This window comes from Phalangium opilio, unplaced genomic scaffold (assembly GCF_054372755.1).
Source record: "Phalangium opilio isolate 3A_F unplaced genomic scaffold, DU_Popi_V2 ptg000037l_1, whole genome shotgun sequence".
Lineage (NCBI taxonomy): Eukaryota > Metazoa > Arthropoda > Arachnida > Opiliones > Phalangiidae > Phalangium > Phalangium opilio.
In genome coordinates, this window is record NW_028324160.1 from 4,524,210 (window position 1) to 4,539,580 (window position 15,371).

Consider the following 15,371-nt stretch of genomic DNA (forward strand, 5'->3'; position numbering starts at 1 on the left):
ACAAAGACCAGAAGATGGTGGTGTGAGAACTCAAGTAGAGGAGCCATTTCCGTGACTGTGAAAGCAGTTCGGAGATGGCGAACACGTTTGCTCCGATACGCAAACTGCGAACGCGGTCACGTGGGTGTAACAACAGACAGACAGACACACAGACAGACACACACACAGACACACACACAGACACGGCCGTTACAGAACCTCTCCTGGACTACGTCACACGGAGAGGTAAAAATTCCGTTCCATGGTGAAACTTTATAAGAATTATTTTGAAATAAGTACTGCTACTTCATGGAAAATAGTTTATTTAAAACTAAAAATTAAAAATTATTCTCGGGAGCTTTCGAACCGTGGTTTATTGCATTTCATTATCAGCAACAAAAAACAACATTTCCCCATTTTTTTTTTAATTTAAACGCCCCCCATGCGTTTATTTTTACTGTTCCTTCGTCTAAATTTAAGCTGCCCCTATCTCTTATGTACGCTGCTTCTTTAAAGCATCTCTTATACCACCCCACACAATATCTCTACCGATTCCCAATCTATTTCATGCTTCTTGTTATTTTTTATATGTATTGCTAATCCGTTATTTTCTATTTCATTTTTTACACAATTTTTATGATCTGTTCGTCTTTTTCCTAACCGTCTTTTTGTTTGGCCTACGTATTTCTCATTACATTTACATTTAATTTCGTAAACTACCCCTCTATTTTTTAGTTTGTCTATTTTAGGTCTATTTTTTACTAATTCTGTTCTAAGGGTGCTGGTTGTTTTACTTACTAATGTTACATTGTATTTTTTTAATTGCCTAATTGTTTTTTCCGTAATACCTTCTAGATAAGGTAGTGATATAACAAATTCCGGTTTTTCTTTTGTACTGTTATTTTTCACTTCGTGATTATTAAATATGCTATCAACTAATTGTTTGGGATATCCGCTTTTTATGAATTGTCCCTTAAACATAGTCTTGTCCTTTAAAGGTTCATCAGACAAACGTTCAATTCTATCCTTAAAGGATTTAACAATACCAATTTTAATTTTTTTGTTATGTGCCGAATTAAAATTTAAAAATGATTTTGCATGGGACGGTTTTTGATACATAGAGCATATACATATTTCATTATTACGCTTAATTAAGATATCTAAGAACGGTAAACTTCTATTCTCCTCTCCTTCAAATGTGAATTGTATATTTTCTTACGTTTTATTTACTATATCTAATAATTTACTGGTTTCTAAATTTTTGCTTTTGATTTAAAAGATGTCGTCCATGTATCTCCTCCATATTTTTTATGTAATCCTTAATACTGTTTTTTGTAAGATACTCCCTTTTACGTGTTCCATAACTAAGTTTGCTTTAGGTGCCGATAATGGGTTTCCCATTGCCAGCCCTTTTTGTTGTGAATAATAACTGTCCTCGAACAAAAAATATGTACTTGATAAGCATATTTCTGCTAATTTTATGATCGTTCCTATACTTAATGCGGTTCTTTCTTTTAAAATTAAATCTGCTTTTAGTTTGATTTTTAATACATTTAAGGCTAACACTACCATATAAATTTACTACATCTAGACTGCATATCTCATCATTCATATCTAATTTTTGTTTTTTTATCTGTGTTACAAATTAATCTGAGTTTTTTATTGAATATTCAGTGTTTCCTATTAAGGGTGCAACTATTTTAGTTAGAATTTTTTCGCAGGTGTAAGTGGGGCTATTTATCGACGATACTATAGGCCTAATCGGATTATCCTTCTTGTGGATTTTTATCAAACCATAAATATGGGGAACTTTTAAAATTGGAGGGAAATACCTAAATTTCTTGTCCTTTTCTATTTCGTTATTCCTGATAGCTTCATTTATAATCGCGTGTATTTTTTTATTTATTTTCTCTGTGGGATCGCTTTTTAATTTGCAATAATCCGTTGTACGTATTACTTTCAACATTTTACCTGAATAATCTACCAATCCCGTTAGCCTTAAATGTATTAAAAATCAAACTAAAAGAAGATTTATCTTTAAAAGAAAGAACCACATCATAAAATTAGCAGAAATATGCTTATCAAGTACATATTTTTTGTTCGAGGACAATTATTATTCACAACAAAAAGGGCTGGCAATGGGAAACCCATTATCGGCACCTAAAGCAAACTTAGTTATGGAACACGTAAAAGGGAGTATCTTACAAAAAACAGTATTAAGGATTACATAAAAAATATGGAGGAGATACATGGACGACATCTTTTAAATCAAAAGCAAAAATTTAGAAACCAGTAAATTATTAGATATAGTAAATAAAACGTAAGAAAATATACAATTCACATTTGAAGGAGAGGAGAATAGAAGTTTACCGTTCTTAGATATCTTAATTAAGCGTAATAATGAAATATGTATATGCTCCATGTATCAAAAACCGACCCATGCAAAATCATTTTTAAATTTTAATTCGGCACATAACAAAAAAATTAAAATTGGTATTGTTAAATCCTTTAAAGCCCCGTTTTCATCAAAGCTAGAAAATCACTTCTCGCTAAGCGAGAAGCTTGGAGCGGGTTGTTTCCGCGAGTTTCAAATCCCGCGCCAGAAATGCTAGAAGCTTTCTCGCGCGTGGTATCCCCCTGGGGTGTTTTCATCGAAGCGAGAAAGTGGCGTCATCTGGCTTGATTCCGCGAATGTCCAAATAATTATTGCATTAAAATGGCGGTCAGTAGAAGAAAGCTGCTTTTAAGGAAAAAATTCATTTTAAATTGGCTCTATTTAAAAAACTCGGCTATTAAATCAACTCGATATTCGAAGAAACGGTGGTGGGTTCATCCCATATGGCAACGCAGGAAGCTAGAAGGATACTACGAAACACTGGCAAGTTTTTACGATATTATATTGAAATGCCCTTGGTCAGTATGATGACACTCTCTTTTTGGAATTTAATATATATGCAGATGAAGGCTATGAGAAAACACGATCAGTCGTATTTTCATAATTTTACTCGAATGTCCACAGAAGATTTCGACAAATTATTGAGTCTTGTTGCACCAAGCATACAAAAGTACACGCTTGGCAGACGACCGATAGCACCTCAGGAGAGATTAGCAGTGACACTTAGGTAAGTCAATTTCTGCTCGATCTTACAGGAGCTTATCCTTATCGAGGAAATCCATGTAGATTTCTTGCAACTGGGGAGAGTGTACGCTCATTGGCATACGGTTTCCGTCTCGGAATTACAACAGTTCACAATATAATAAAAGATACGTGTCAAGCGCTGTGGGATGTGCTACAGCCAATCTATTTAGAAGTTAGTACATATATATTTACATAAGAACATTGGAATACATGAAGCTAACAATTCAATGAAATAGAAACCTACTGTGTCTACCTGGAGAATTGCAGCCATGGAGTATGAGAAACTATGGAATTATCCAATGTGTTGCGGAGCCGTGGACGGCAAGCATGTTGCCATTCAGCAGCCAGCCAAAAGCGGGACAAAGTTCTACAATTACAAAGTGAATGACCTCTTCCTGCTAAAACATCATATCCAGAACGATTTCACTTATATTATGCTACAACTCATCACTTTTACGTAGGGTTTTAATTCAATCGTATTAATGGCTGTTGTTGACGCCAAATATCGATTCTTGACTGTGGATGTTGGAGCCTACGGATCCAGTTCCGATGGAGGAATATTCAAGTCATCCGCCTTCGGCAAAGCTGTGGAGAACGGCACTGTTGAATTTCCTAAGGATTGCTTTTTGCCAGGCACGGAAACAAAAGTTGGTCATGTGCTGGTCGGAGACGAAGCATTTCAGTTGCTTCCCAATTTTATGAGACCCTATTCTGCAAAGCAATTGAATCCCAAGCGACGAGTATTTAATTACAGACTTAGTCGAGCAAGGTTTGTAAAGTTTCCGAATGGTGTATTTTTCACTAAAGCAAAATTCGTTTTACAGACGGTGTAGCGAAAATGCTTTTGGCATTTTAGCCTCAAGGTGGAGGGTGTTTCGGTTGCCGTTACAACTTAAACCTGAAAATGTAGACCGAGTAGTAAAGGCTGCATGTGTTCTTCACAACTATCTCCTGAAAGAAGAAGAAAATAGGCCAGTCAAAACCTACTGCCCGAACACTTTTGCTGACCACAAAGACTCCCTTGGTAACCTTATTATCGGAGAGTGGGAGGAAAGATTATCAGACGATCCATCAAGGGCTTTGTTAAAACAACGTGCCACAGCTGCTCGAAACTCGTGTCAGTTAGCAAGAGATACGAGAGATGCATTTTGCAACTATTTTTATTCGCCGAAGGGTGAAGTCGAATGGCAATGGGAGTTACTAAGAATAGCACAGCCCATTACATTACAAAAACAGTAATTAGACAATTGATGTTTTAGTGTAAATAATGTACATAGGTGTATATTTTCAAAATGTTTATCTTCACAAATATACAGTGATTAAATTTTAATCAGAATTTAATTCAGAATCAATTTGTTCGTTAATATATTGAATAATATGTAGTTCACATTTTCTTCGTTTTTCTGAGGAGAGTTGCTGCATTAAGACTGAAGCGTATTCAGCAAATTTTTCTGATGGGGTTTTAGTTAATTCCCTAAAAAAAGTAACTTGTCACAACGAAATATAAATTTAAAATAACAATTAGGTACCTGTTAATCATGCACATCTCTTTTAGTAAATCATCATTATTTAATGAAACATTTGAAGGTTTACGTTTTTTTAGTTTCTTGTATGAAGTTGAAGGAGGTTGAGTGGGTATTTCTTTTGAATTAGTACTTTTTCCGCTTATGTTTTTCTCGTAGTCTGTGAGTTTAGAACTGGTGCTAGGCATATTTTCATTTACATCACTAGGTTCAAGATTTGAGGTATCATCTATTTCTGATATTTCCTCCTGATTATTAGGTATTTCAAGAACATAGTCTCGACCATCGCTCTCAAGAATAAGCTGTACAGTAATTTCCAGCATTATTTTAGCATTTTAGATTGTATATCAATTAATCAAATAATGTCAGCTAGCACTCACAGTTTCATTTCCTTGACAACTGGAAGATGATTCATTAATTGCACCTTGAAAGGTTGTAGGTTCATAATTTGAACTTGTTCTAATCACAATTAATTACCTTCAATTGATTGTTATTACATATGTCAAAAATGATTTTCTTACTCTCGTCTTTCTAGGACATCTTTTAGAAAAAGAAGCTGTTGAAAGTAGGCCCATTTAACTTGTTTGTAATCACTTTCAGCTTTGTAAGCATCACCACTGCACTTCACAGTTATAACATTAAATATATCTCGAAATTGGTCCATCAGTCCTTTCCAAATTTTTTTTACATTCTCCTCTGAAAGTTTAATACTTTTAATACCTTCACCATGCCTTCGCTGTCAATTTTCAAACAATAGAAACTGTTCAACTTACTTGTCATGTTGTTTTCCGTGGCTACTTCTTCCCATAATGTTTCATTAACTTCCCTATTTCTATATTCTTTTAATTTGCGGTTCCACAACCCATCCCTAATTCTAATGCTGTTAATAATTTGCTCCCTTTTAGCAAATTCATTCTTTTTATTTCTTTCCCTTTCCTGTTTTAACTTTTCTTTAAGTTCTTTTTTCGACGTTTTGCCATCCATTTTTAAAAACCGAAATGCTGACACATTGAAACTGCCGCCTTTCTCTCAAAAGGAATTTAACCCCACTGCTTTCTGATTCGTGATTCCATATCACGTGACCGCTACATCTCGCTTCTCGCTAAGCGGGACGCTAGAAAATATCTGTCTCTGACAGATCGGAGCTAGCGTCATTTTCTCGCTCTAGTTTCGCGTTTTCTCGCGTCTCGCGAGGGGTTCCCGCGGCAATGAAAACACCTTTGCTAGAAGCCAGACAAAGTTCTAGCAAACTCTTCTCGCTCTAGCGCGAATTTTTCTCGCTTCTAGCTTTGATGAAAACGGGGCTTAAGGATAGAATTGAACGTTTGTCTGATGAACCTTTAAAGGACAAGACTATGTTTAAGGGACAATTCATAAAAAGCGGATATCCCAAACAATTAGTTGATAGCATATTTAATAATCACGAAGTGAAAAATAACAGTACAAAAGAAAAACCGGAATTTGTTATATCACTACCTTATCTAGAAGGTATTACGGAAAAAACAATTAGGCAATTAAAAAAATACAATGTAACATTAGCAAGTAAAACAACCAGCACCCTTAGAACAGAATTAGTAAAAAATAGACCTAAAATAGACAAACTAAAAAATAGAGGGGTAGTTTACGAAATTAAATGTAAATGTAATGAGAAATACGTAGGCCAAACAAAAAGACGGTTAGGAAAAAGACGAACAGATCATAAAAATTGTGTAAAAAATGAAATAGAAAATAACGGATTAGCAATACATATAAAAAATAACAAGAAGCATGAAATAGATTGGGAATCGGTAGAGATATTGTGTCAGGAGGTGGGGTGGTATAAGAGATGCTTTAAAGAAGCAGCGTACATAAGAGATAGGGGCAGCTTAAATTTAGACGAAGGAACAGTAAAAATAAACACATGGGGGGCGTTTAAATTTAAAACAAGATGACCCAGTCACATAGTTTTTACCGCCTTCTAGTGACAAGAATTAGTATTAATATATGCATTATAAGATGACCCCAGCTAATTTAGCATTTCGGGTTTTTTTTTCATTGTTTGTAAAATAGCATTCCTATTATGCATAAAATCAATCTAGTAATAAACTACAGTAACTTACTCATTAGGTTCATTTTAAACTTAACCTACAGAACTTTATCTTAATTAAATTACAGAATAATATTTTTTAAACTAGGGTCGGTACTGGTAAATGTGAACGATTCTATTTTTTCTTTAACATTTTGTAGCTAATTTTTGGGTGGCTTAAATTCCTTTTAAAAGGGCTCTATTTGTAGATTGAATATTGAGGATTACGATAAAAATGGTATGAACATTGTAGGAATACGTGGATGAAAGATACGAACCTATATACACACCAACTCGGACTAATCAACTTAAGTTGATGCCAATTTTAGGTGTTGCTTAATACAATACCATCGGGGAATAAGCTCTAGGAAGAGTTAAAATAATCCCACGATAACAAACCTTTAATCGTTAGATAGATCACGTTTTTCACTATAAAATTGATATTAATATCTGTGGTTTCGATTCGGAATTCGATTTTAGAGTTGGAAAAAACCAGGTAAAAATTCAATTGTTTCAAGGTTAATTAGAATCCTTTTTAAGCTATTTTACTAAAAAATAAAAGTAAAAGTTATAATATTAACTTTAAAATACATCATTGACCCAAAAAAGACTCAAATTTCGCGCCATTAGTAAGTTTATCAATTTAGCGGTAAGAGGGCGGTAGCTACGACTACTTATTGGGCGGGAAAGCGAGAAAACGAGACAGCTGTTATGCGAGGTATCGAAATAAATAGGACTTCTCAACAAATTATTGAACATTTTGACTCGGGTATTGATTTAACTATATTATCCTATTATCACTTATCACATCTGCGTAAACTTTAATCTAGGTGCATGGATTTAGGCCCTACGTAATGGTAGCTCCTTCAGGGTTGCCACGGAATTTTCAGAATCAAATTCCCTGACTTTTCCAGGTTTTCCCTGACCTTTTTCTCAGATTTTCTCTGACCTTTTAGGCCGATAAAGTGAATGTTTACTGCACGTTTTAAGTGGTTATAATTAAATAAACTCTCAACATTAAATTTTCCCATGTATTTGTTGCACCAATACAAATAAGAAACATTTTAACTATAAATAACAGTCTAAGAGAGCATTTACTTTAGAAAAACAATTCTAGACATTTTTAAGGATTAATCTAGAGTTTTCTGTGTTGAGAGAGCATGAGGAGAAACTTTCATTACTCTTTCAATAAAGACTTATTCCCAGAAGTTTTACCCACTAAATCAAATTCCCTGACTCTTCCCTGACCTTTTCGGCCCATTTTTAAATTCCCTGACTTTTCCAGATTTTACAGGATTTCCAGGTACTGTGGCAACCCTGTCCTTTCCTAGGGCCTTTTTTATTCCTCCCATTTGATTATCATTGTTGTTCACATTTGGGTCCAGTGTTCATTCACTACCTCCTTCAGTATTTAGGGTCAGGGTGTTTACATTTACCAGTGATTGTTCACAATTGGGGTCCTCCGAGGGGATTGGGAAATAGGATATTGTGCAAAATTTAAGAGAGTTAAAAAGCTGAAAACATAGCGAATTCTGTATAAAGAATCATATTTCATATCCTGAAAGTTTCTGGTGTTTAACGTTAGCTCCACGGAAGTTATTCAAAGATTTGCAAAAAGTGTCCATATTTACCAGTACCAACCCTATAGTAACTTCCTCAATCGGTTAGTTTTAAACTTAACTAAACTACATCATTATTTGTAAAGTTATCATAAACTATAGTATCATGATAATATTAATTAAATTAAAGTATAATATTAATTAAATTAAAGTATAATATTAATTAAATTAAAGTATAATATTAATTAAATTAAAGTATAATATTAATTAAATTAAAGTATAATATTAATTAAATTAAAGTATAATATTAATTAAATTAAAGTATAATATTAATTAAATTAAAGTATAATATTAATTAAATTAAAGTATAATATTAATTAAATTAAAGTATAAAATTAATTAAATTAAAGTATAATATTAATTAAATTAAAGTATAATATTAATTAAATTAAAGTATAATATTAATTAAATTAAAGTATAATATTAATTAAATTAAAGCATAATATTAATTAAATTAAAGTATAATATTAATTAAATTAAAGTATAATACTAATTAAATTAAAGTATAATATTAATTACATTAAAGTATAATATTAATTAAATTAAAGTATAATATTAATTAAATTAAAGTAAATTCCTCAATTAACTTACTTGAAACATCATTATTTATAATTATCATTAATCTCACTCGTGAATTTATATTTATTTTAATCTTAATTAAATTACAGAATAATATATATTGAACTATTGTAACTTCCTCAATTTTAATTAAATTAAAGTATAATATTAATTAAATTAAAGTATAATATTAATTAAATTAAAGTATAATATTTATTAAATTAAAGTATAATATTAATTAATCTACAGTGAATTCCTCAATTAATATACTTGAAACATCATTATCTATAATTATCATTAATCTCACTCGTGAATATATATTTATTTTAATCTTAATTAAATTACAGAATAATATATATTGAACTATTGTAACTTCCTCAATCGGTTAATTTTAAACTTAAATAAACTACATCATTATTTATAAAGTTATCATTAATCTCACTTGTAAACGTGGACTGCTCGCTTAAATAAGTAGAGTAGCAGACGAGTTTTCAAGAGACGATATCATTGGTTAACTCATGGTGAACTTTGCCTGCTAATTCGTTTCTCTCTATATTCAAGACTGATAAGGTTTTAGAACTCTAAGCTTCAGACGTGACTTTGAGGCCGACTTAACGTCATATTAACGTGGTAGTGGGCGATTATTAAATTTCTCTCTCTTAGCGCGAAACTCGCCTAGACTCGAGATGGATTTCTATCCCAGCTCATATCTTATGAAAGCAAAGGTCTATATAAGCATTCGGTGGCGCAGTTCTAGCGTGCCGGGTTTCCGAACTGTAGCGTTAACGTTGGTACGTTCGAGTCCCGTCGGTGATTTGGAAATTTGCGAAATAAAATAATATGAAGGTTAGCTACCCTAGGTCCATCTGTTAGCGTTTTAGAGCATTATTTATGAATTATGAATAAATTTGAATAAATTAACGCGAAAAGGCGGGGTTAAGACGCCCAACCAGCCGTAACATAGGATATAATGGGGGGAAAAAGGGGGTAATATAGGGGGGAAAGGCACTAAAAAAGGGGGAAAAGAGGGGGGAAAAGTGGGGATGAAAGGGGTAAAAGTGGGGGTAGTAAATCTTCGGTATAAATGCATTAGTTTTTAGCCCATCAATAGATGGCGCTAAAAACTAAAAATGGGGTAAAATTGTTTTTACCTCTCCGAGTGACGTATGTCACGGAGAGGTATTACACTCAACGTATGTGTGTGTGGGGGTGTTTGTGGTCGGGGTACGCCATGAACAAGTGTGGCTAGAAACCGATAAAGACAAGATCCGCTACCACGTTGGAGCTCGTAATGTGAAAAATTGCGAAAGAAAATACATTAGTTCTATGGTATGGGCTAACAGCAATTTTCCGACTTCTGATGGACGAAAAACAAATTTGTCTGGACCCTAGTTAAGAAAAGATCCGCTTCAGGCTTTTGGAAGTATTGGGAAAGAAACAGCGTTTGTATCGTCAAAGAATTCACCCGGTTAGATTGCGGTAACCCTCAAATTTTGGGTTAGTTTGATGGACGGCTGTGTCGAAGCCCATTTGTCGAAAGCGTTTCAAATTAAAATATTTTCTTTTTACTCCAGTTTTAGGGGTTAGCGAGAAGGGATGGGGAATACGTGCAAGGTAGCTAGAATGAGAGATTCAGTCTCAGGCGGAAAAGGCACTATGTGTAAAGGCTGGGTTGCTGTTATTTATTTAAAATTGTTGTTGAAAAATTTATTATATAGTTGTAATAGGTTTTTAGCCACGAGTTTGAAAGACTTTTTCGTTTATGATGTGTTTGTGGATATTGGATTGATGTAAGACCATTTTAGTTAGGCGTGTAAGAACTTAATTTACCCCAACTGTTGGGCCATCTGGAATATTACCTTAGCGACTTAGAAAACATAAATATTGTTAGTACATTAGCGCATACGAAACTATCAAGCCCTCACCACCCCAACCACAACTAGCTAATACGTAAATTGTTTTGCGTAACTTGTTATCAGTCGTTTCACACAGAAATCAACACGATAAATAATAAGATATTCAACAGACCCACTTATAATCCCGAACAGGTTATATGGTAGCTGGGAAAAATAGAGAAGCTGTTACCAGAAGAAAATAGGGGAAGTGGGTAGCCGTAGCCTTGAGCCATACAAGTCGTCCAGTGATTCTCACTTACAATGGTCGATTCCCCTACCACCCTTAAAATTTGAATCTGGCCAATCGGCGCGAAGCATAAAATAGTACCAGATTTCATTGCGAACGCCACCATGTAGCGAACTGTGGAACTAACTTGTGTAGTCTGCTTATATTTCTGCTGTGCTTCAGTTTGAGTTAGGGTTACGTCAGGCAACGGGTTAATGCGGATATTGGTTTAATTAAGGACGAAAATTCGGTTATTTAATAAAATGAATGTCGTTAAGAGTACGCAGTGTGATTTAACGTACAAGGACACTACCGATAAGAAAACTCAGGCTGTGTTGAAAGGAAAAGTAAGATCTACCCAAACCAATCCCAATGTTAAAAATCAAACTACAACAACTTGGATACAACTTTATTACTTTGAACTCTTCCCTATCACAGTTTAAAACTTCGGACAAGTTAATTTTATCCCTGGAACTTAGAAATACCATTGTTTTTAAAAATAAAGACATATTTTAAAATAAGTTATGAATTTAGTACTTACCACTCGATTCCAGCCTCTGCCATTCTGCCTGAGTGCCTCACTGCCTCTAGCAGACGCCTCTAGTCAGTTGGAAGGCGTAGGACCGTACTGTCCACAGAATCACGTCACTCGTGTGTTAATGCGCGTAAAAATCCTATCTCTCTTCACCCCCACGGGGAGGGAAATGGCGCGAAAAATCCGTAAACGGGACGCCTCGCGAAGTTGCCCAAGCTACCCACTTCCCCTATTTTCTTCTGCTGTTACCCTTTAATCATGAAAGGTGATTCGGCATCTTTTGTCTTATTTACTTACATCTAAGAGTTCAGTTTGAAGCGCAATGCCAAGCTATATATATATAGTAACTAGGGATGTGGATGACCGCTTTGCTTTATCGATTGACATGATGTGACCGGACTAGGCTTAAGGCGCAACGCGACCGTCTTAATGGTTTCTTTAAGTTGTTGTTAATGAATTTGAAGACTAATAAAGAATATTCGTTTTGCAGTAAATTGGTTATTGTTGGGCTGGTGTGCCTCGATCATTTCTGCTTTTATTATCGCTATTGGACTACTAGTTAGACGTGTCTAGAGATGTGAAATTGCCGTAATTTTTAAAAATGTGAATTTAGCGATTGAAATTGACCGGGTAAATTAAATACCGATTAAAGTTTACCATGTAAATTTACCGATTAAAATTGACCAGGCAAATTACCGATTAATATTACCGGGTAAATTTACCGATTAAAAAATTTACCGAGTAAATTTACGATTTACCGATTTAAAAATTACCGAGCAAATTTACGATTTACCGATTTAAAAAATTACCGAGTAAATTTACGATTTACGGATTTAAAAAACTACCGAGTAAATTTACGATTTACCGACTTAAAAAATTACCGAGTAAATTTACGATTTACCGATTTAAAAAATTGTCGAGTAAATTTACGATTTACCGATTTAAAAAATTGTCGAGTAAATTTACGATTTACCGATTTAAAAATTTACCGAGTAAATTTACGATTTACGGATTTAAAAAATTACCGAGTAAATTTACTGGATTTGAAAACATTTACACTTTAGGCCTGAAAGGTCATTGAAAACCTGGAAAAGTCAGGGAATTTGGTACTGAAAATTCCGTGGTAACCCTGTTGTAGTCCCTGTACAACGGTTACGGAATGCATGTCATCATTTTAACACCCCTGTCGAGTTGACTCTTAAAGATTACTGTAATTTCTTCTGCACATTCAAAGGTGTACACCAATGATGCTGAGTGACTGTCCCGCTCGGATTCAAAGTGTTTCATGAAAAGGCGACTTAAGTATCGTACCTTCGCAAGTCCCTTCAGAGGCGTTGTAGAAAGCTCCTGGACACCTACCGCCATCGGCGTTGACGGGAACCAGCGGTCTCTTGTCAAAATGGTCAACGTTGTTTCCGATCTTACGTAGTTCGCCTTCGTTCTCTACGCAAAGGTACACTCCCGGGATTTCAGGCAGCTCTCGGTCAAGGGGTCGCAGGAATCCAGTTTCTCTTGGCACTCGTTGACGTCCTCGCATTTGAAGTCGCTCGAGTGCAGTTTGTAACCTGAATCGAAACCTCATTGCACCCAACTGCCCCCGTAGTCCGTGCAAGAGTGACTGCAAGGATTGCCAAAAAGACAACGGTTCTAAGCCGGACCCACTGCCGAAGAGATTAAGTAAATACTCGCTTTAGCCACTTCAAAAACAATGGTCCTAAAATTCCTATCAAATCCTATACTTTTGGAGCTCTTCTCCTATATTTTCGTAAAAATCCGTTTAAGTTTAAAGGGCTAGTATTTTCTTTATAATGTTAATTTAAGGTATTTCGTAACTACTTTAATGATTAATTGTAAATTTAATTAGATTTTTGAGTTAAGACGGTTATATATCCCCTCCTCTTCTGAAACGTTCGTCCCCGAACATAACATATTCATCTTACCATCACCATAATATTTTTTTTCTCTTTTTTTTAGATATATATACGGATTAAATGATTTAAAAATATAAGAGTTAAAAGGTTAAAGGGATAGTGAAGGAGACAAACAAGTTATTTTTAATCGATTAAGGCTGTTAAAATATCCATAAAAACATAAACATTACTCACCAAATCGTTTTCGTTAATTTATAATTAATTATGAAAGTTGTGATTTGAGCTCGCTAAGCCTAACGCGATTTCTCAACAAAATCTCGATATGGAGTATTGAATTTTCCGTGACCAATCGGGGGGGGGCAGTTTATAAGAATCAATGAAGATGCACCGTTGCGTTTTCGTTCTGATTTTGTATTCATCAGAATTCATATTTCCATCAAAAAAAGTTACGGAAAATATTAGAATTCGAAATTGCCGCGTATAGTTTTCTCGTATTTTTTTCGGTTTTGAATCATAGGCGGCGACTTAGGTGCTTTATAATGTACTTGTAGTCTTTGATGATAAGCACAGTTTGCTTGGAGCAGCTAGTAACTCGACTAATCTGAAGTTAAAAGTCTGGATTTTTAGTTTGGATACAAAAAATTCTGAAAAGGTAAATAGTTTAAAACATAATTATCCAGACTTTTTTAAAGCTTAACTGTTTTCGGCAAAAAAAAGTGATATTTGGCCTGAAATTATTACAGATTATGAATTTAGGCCAAGGGTTAGGTGCACAGCCATACAATTTTTTTTTGAGCCTTTACTATCGGATCATCCAGAATGTTCACAAGGGTATGAAGAAATTATCGACGATGATCAGATAATAGCGCCACCAGAAAATCAACAACGAATCGGAAATAATAATTGGTGCACTTGTGGTAATTGCGTACTGATGAATACAGTCAGGGAAAGTTTATGCTGCCGTGAAATACCAAAATTAGTAGAAAAGACCACTGATCTAAAATGTGCGTTGGATTGGGCTAAATTAGTTAAAAATTGTCTGGACATTGATGTGGTGCGACCAGCGTATGATCATTATGTTGAGGAAACTAATGATAGAAACGATTTTCAAATTCACGAGTAAGTAAACAGATTTTTTCAGTTTTCTTGGTGTAAGTACCAAATCTTGCTATTTTTGGAAAATACAGATATGTTGCTTATAGGCAGTTCACAAGAATTACCTACAGGAAGTTAGGAAGAAATAGAAGGAAACCAATCCCAAGTTGCGTTGTGGCTAAAATAAGGGAAATATTTCCAAGCGAGGTTTATGTTGGGTTTCGTTATCCCAGATTTGAATAATAATAAAATTAAAAACCAATGTAATCAATTGTTTTATTAAACATTTTATTGGACTATTTTGTAAATCTGCTTTTTATCCTCGCAACAATTTCGTTTTTTCTAACACCGTCAGAATATTTTACGGCTAGAGTATCAGCGTGACATGCTGGTGCCATTAGTTCACTTGCTGAAGTTACTTTCAAGGCATTTTCGTAGGTTTCATTCATAAGCTTTTCTACGTATTCTGTAAATAATTTGACAGAATTAATAGGATTAGTGACGTTGTAGTAAAACTGAATATTCCAGCCAATTTTTAGCATATAAAATCTCAAGTTAGAATGTTATTTACCGTAAGTGTTATCCTCTAAAAGCTTCTTTGCTGTAGGCTCACCCCTTTTAGCTTTAGGAAAAGCTAAAAAGAATACTTCCTCGCCATGCTCATTTGTAACTTGCTGTTTGTGGCCATTCTCGTGCATTACCGTTAAGTAAATTATATAGGTAGAAAAAATACACCGTTTTATTCTTCAAACGTTCACCCTCGCGTTAATAATAGGGTACATTACCTTGACTTTAGTGAATCTTGGTGAAAATGGACTCTTTTGTACAGAAAGAATTCAGGACAGAATGAAATACCTCAACTGAAT

The 15,371-nt window shown here is 34.3% G+C and overlaps 2 protein-coding genes across 3 annotated transcripts; one reads left to right on the forward strand and one right to left on the reverse strand.

Annotated features, from left to right (window-relative positions):
* Positions 1-4,371: 4,371 nt before the first annotated feature.
* LOC149683448 (uncharacterized) lies at positions 4,372-5,957 on the reverse strand. 2 transcript variants are annotated; one of them, XM_089871246.1, is made up of 5 exons: positions 5,415-5,957; positions 5,163-5,337; positions 5,022-5,100; positions 4,712-4,943; positions 4,372-4,592 (listed from the first exon to the last, which is right to left on the reverse strand). In XM_089871246.1, exons 1-5 carry the CDS (start codon positions 5,623-5,625, stop codon positions 4,585-4,587), a joined length of 705 nt encoding a protein of 234 aa, XP_089727372.1. In that variant the 5' UTR covers positions 5,626-5,957; the 3' UTR covers positions 4,372-4,584. The 2 variants fall into 2 exon arrangements, with proteins under 2 accessions (XP_089727372.1, XP_089727371.1); XM_089871245.1 differs by having other exon boundaries at positions 4,648-4,943.
* A 7,829-nt stretch (positions 5,958-13,786) lies between these two features.
* Positions 13,787-14,748, forward strand: LOC149683449 (uncharacterized). The gene is made up of 5 exons (XM_089871269.1): positions 13,787-13,888; positions 13,940-14,062; positions 14,167-14,173; positions 14,229-14,414; positions 14,567-14,748. Exons 1-5 carry the CDS (start codon positions 13,787-13,789, stop codon positions 14,746-14,748), a joined length of 600 nt encoding a protein of 199 aa, XP_089727395.1.
* Positions 14,749-15,371: the final 623 nt, after the last annotated feature.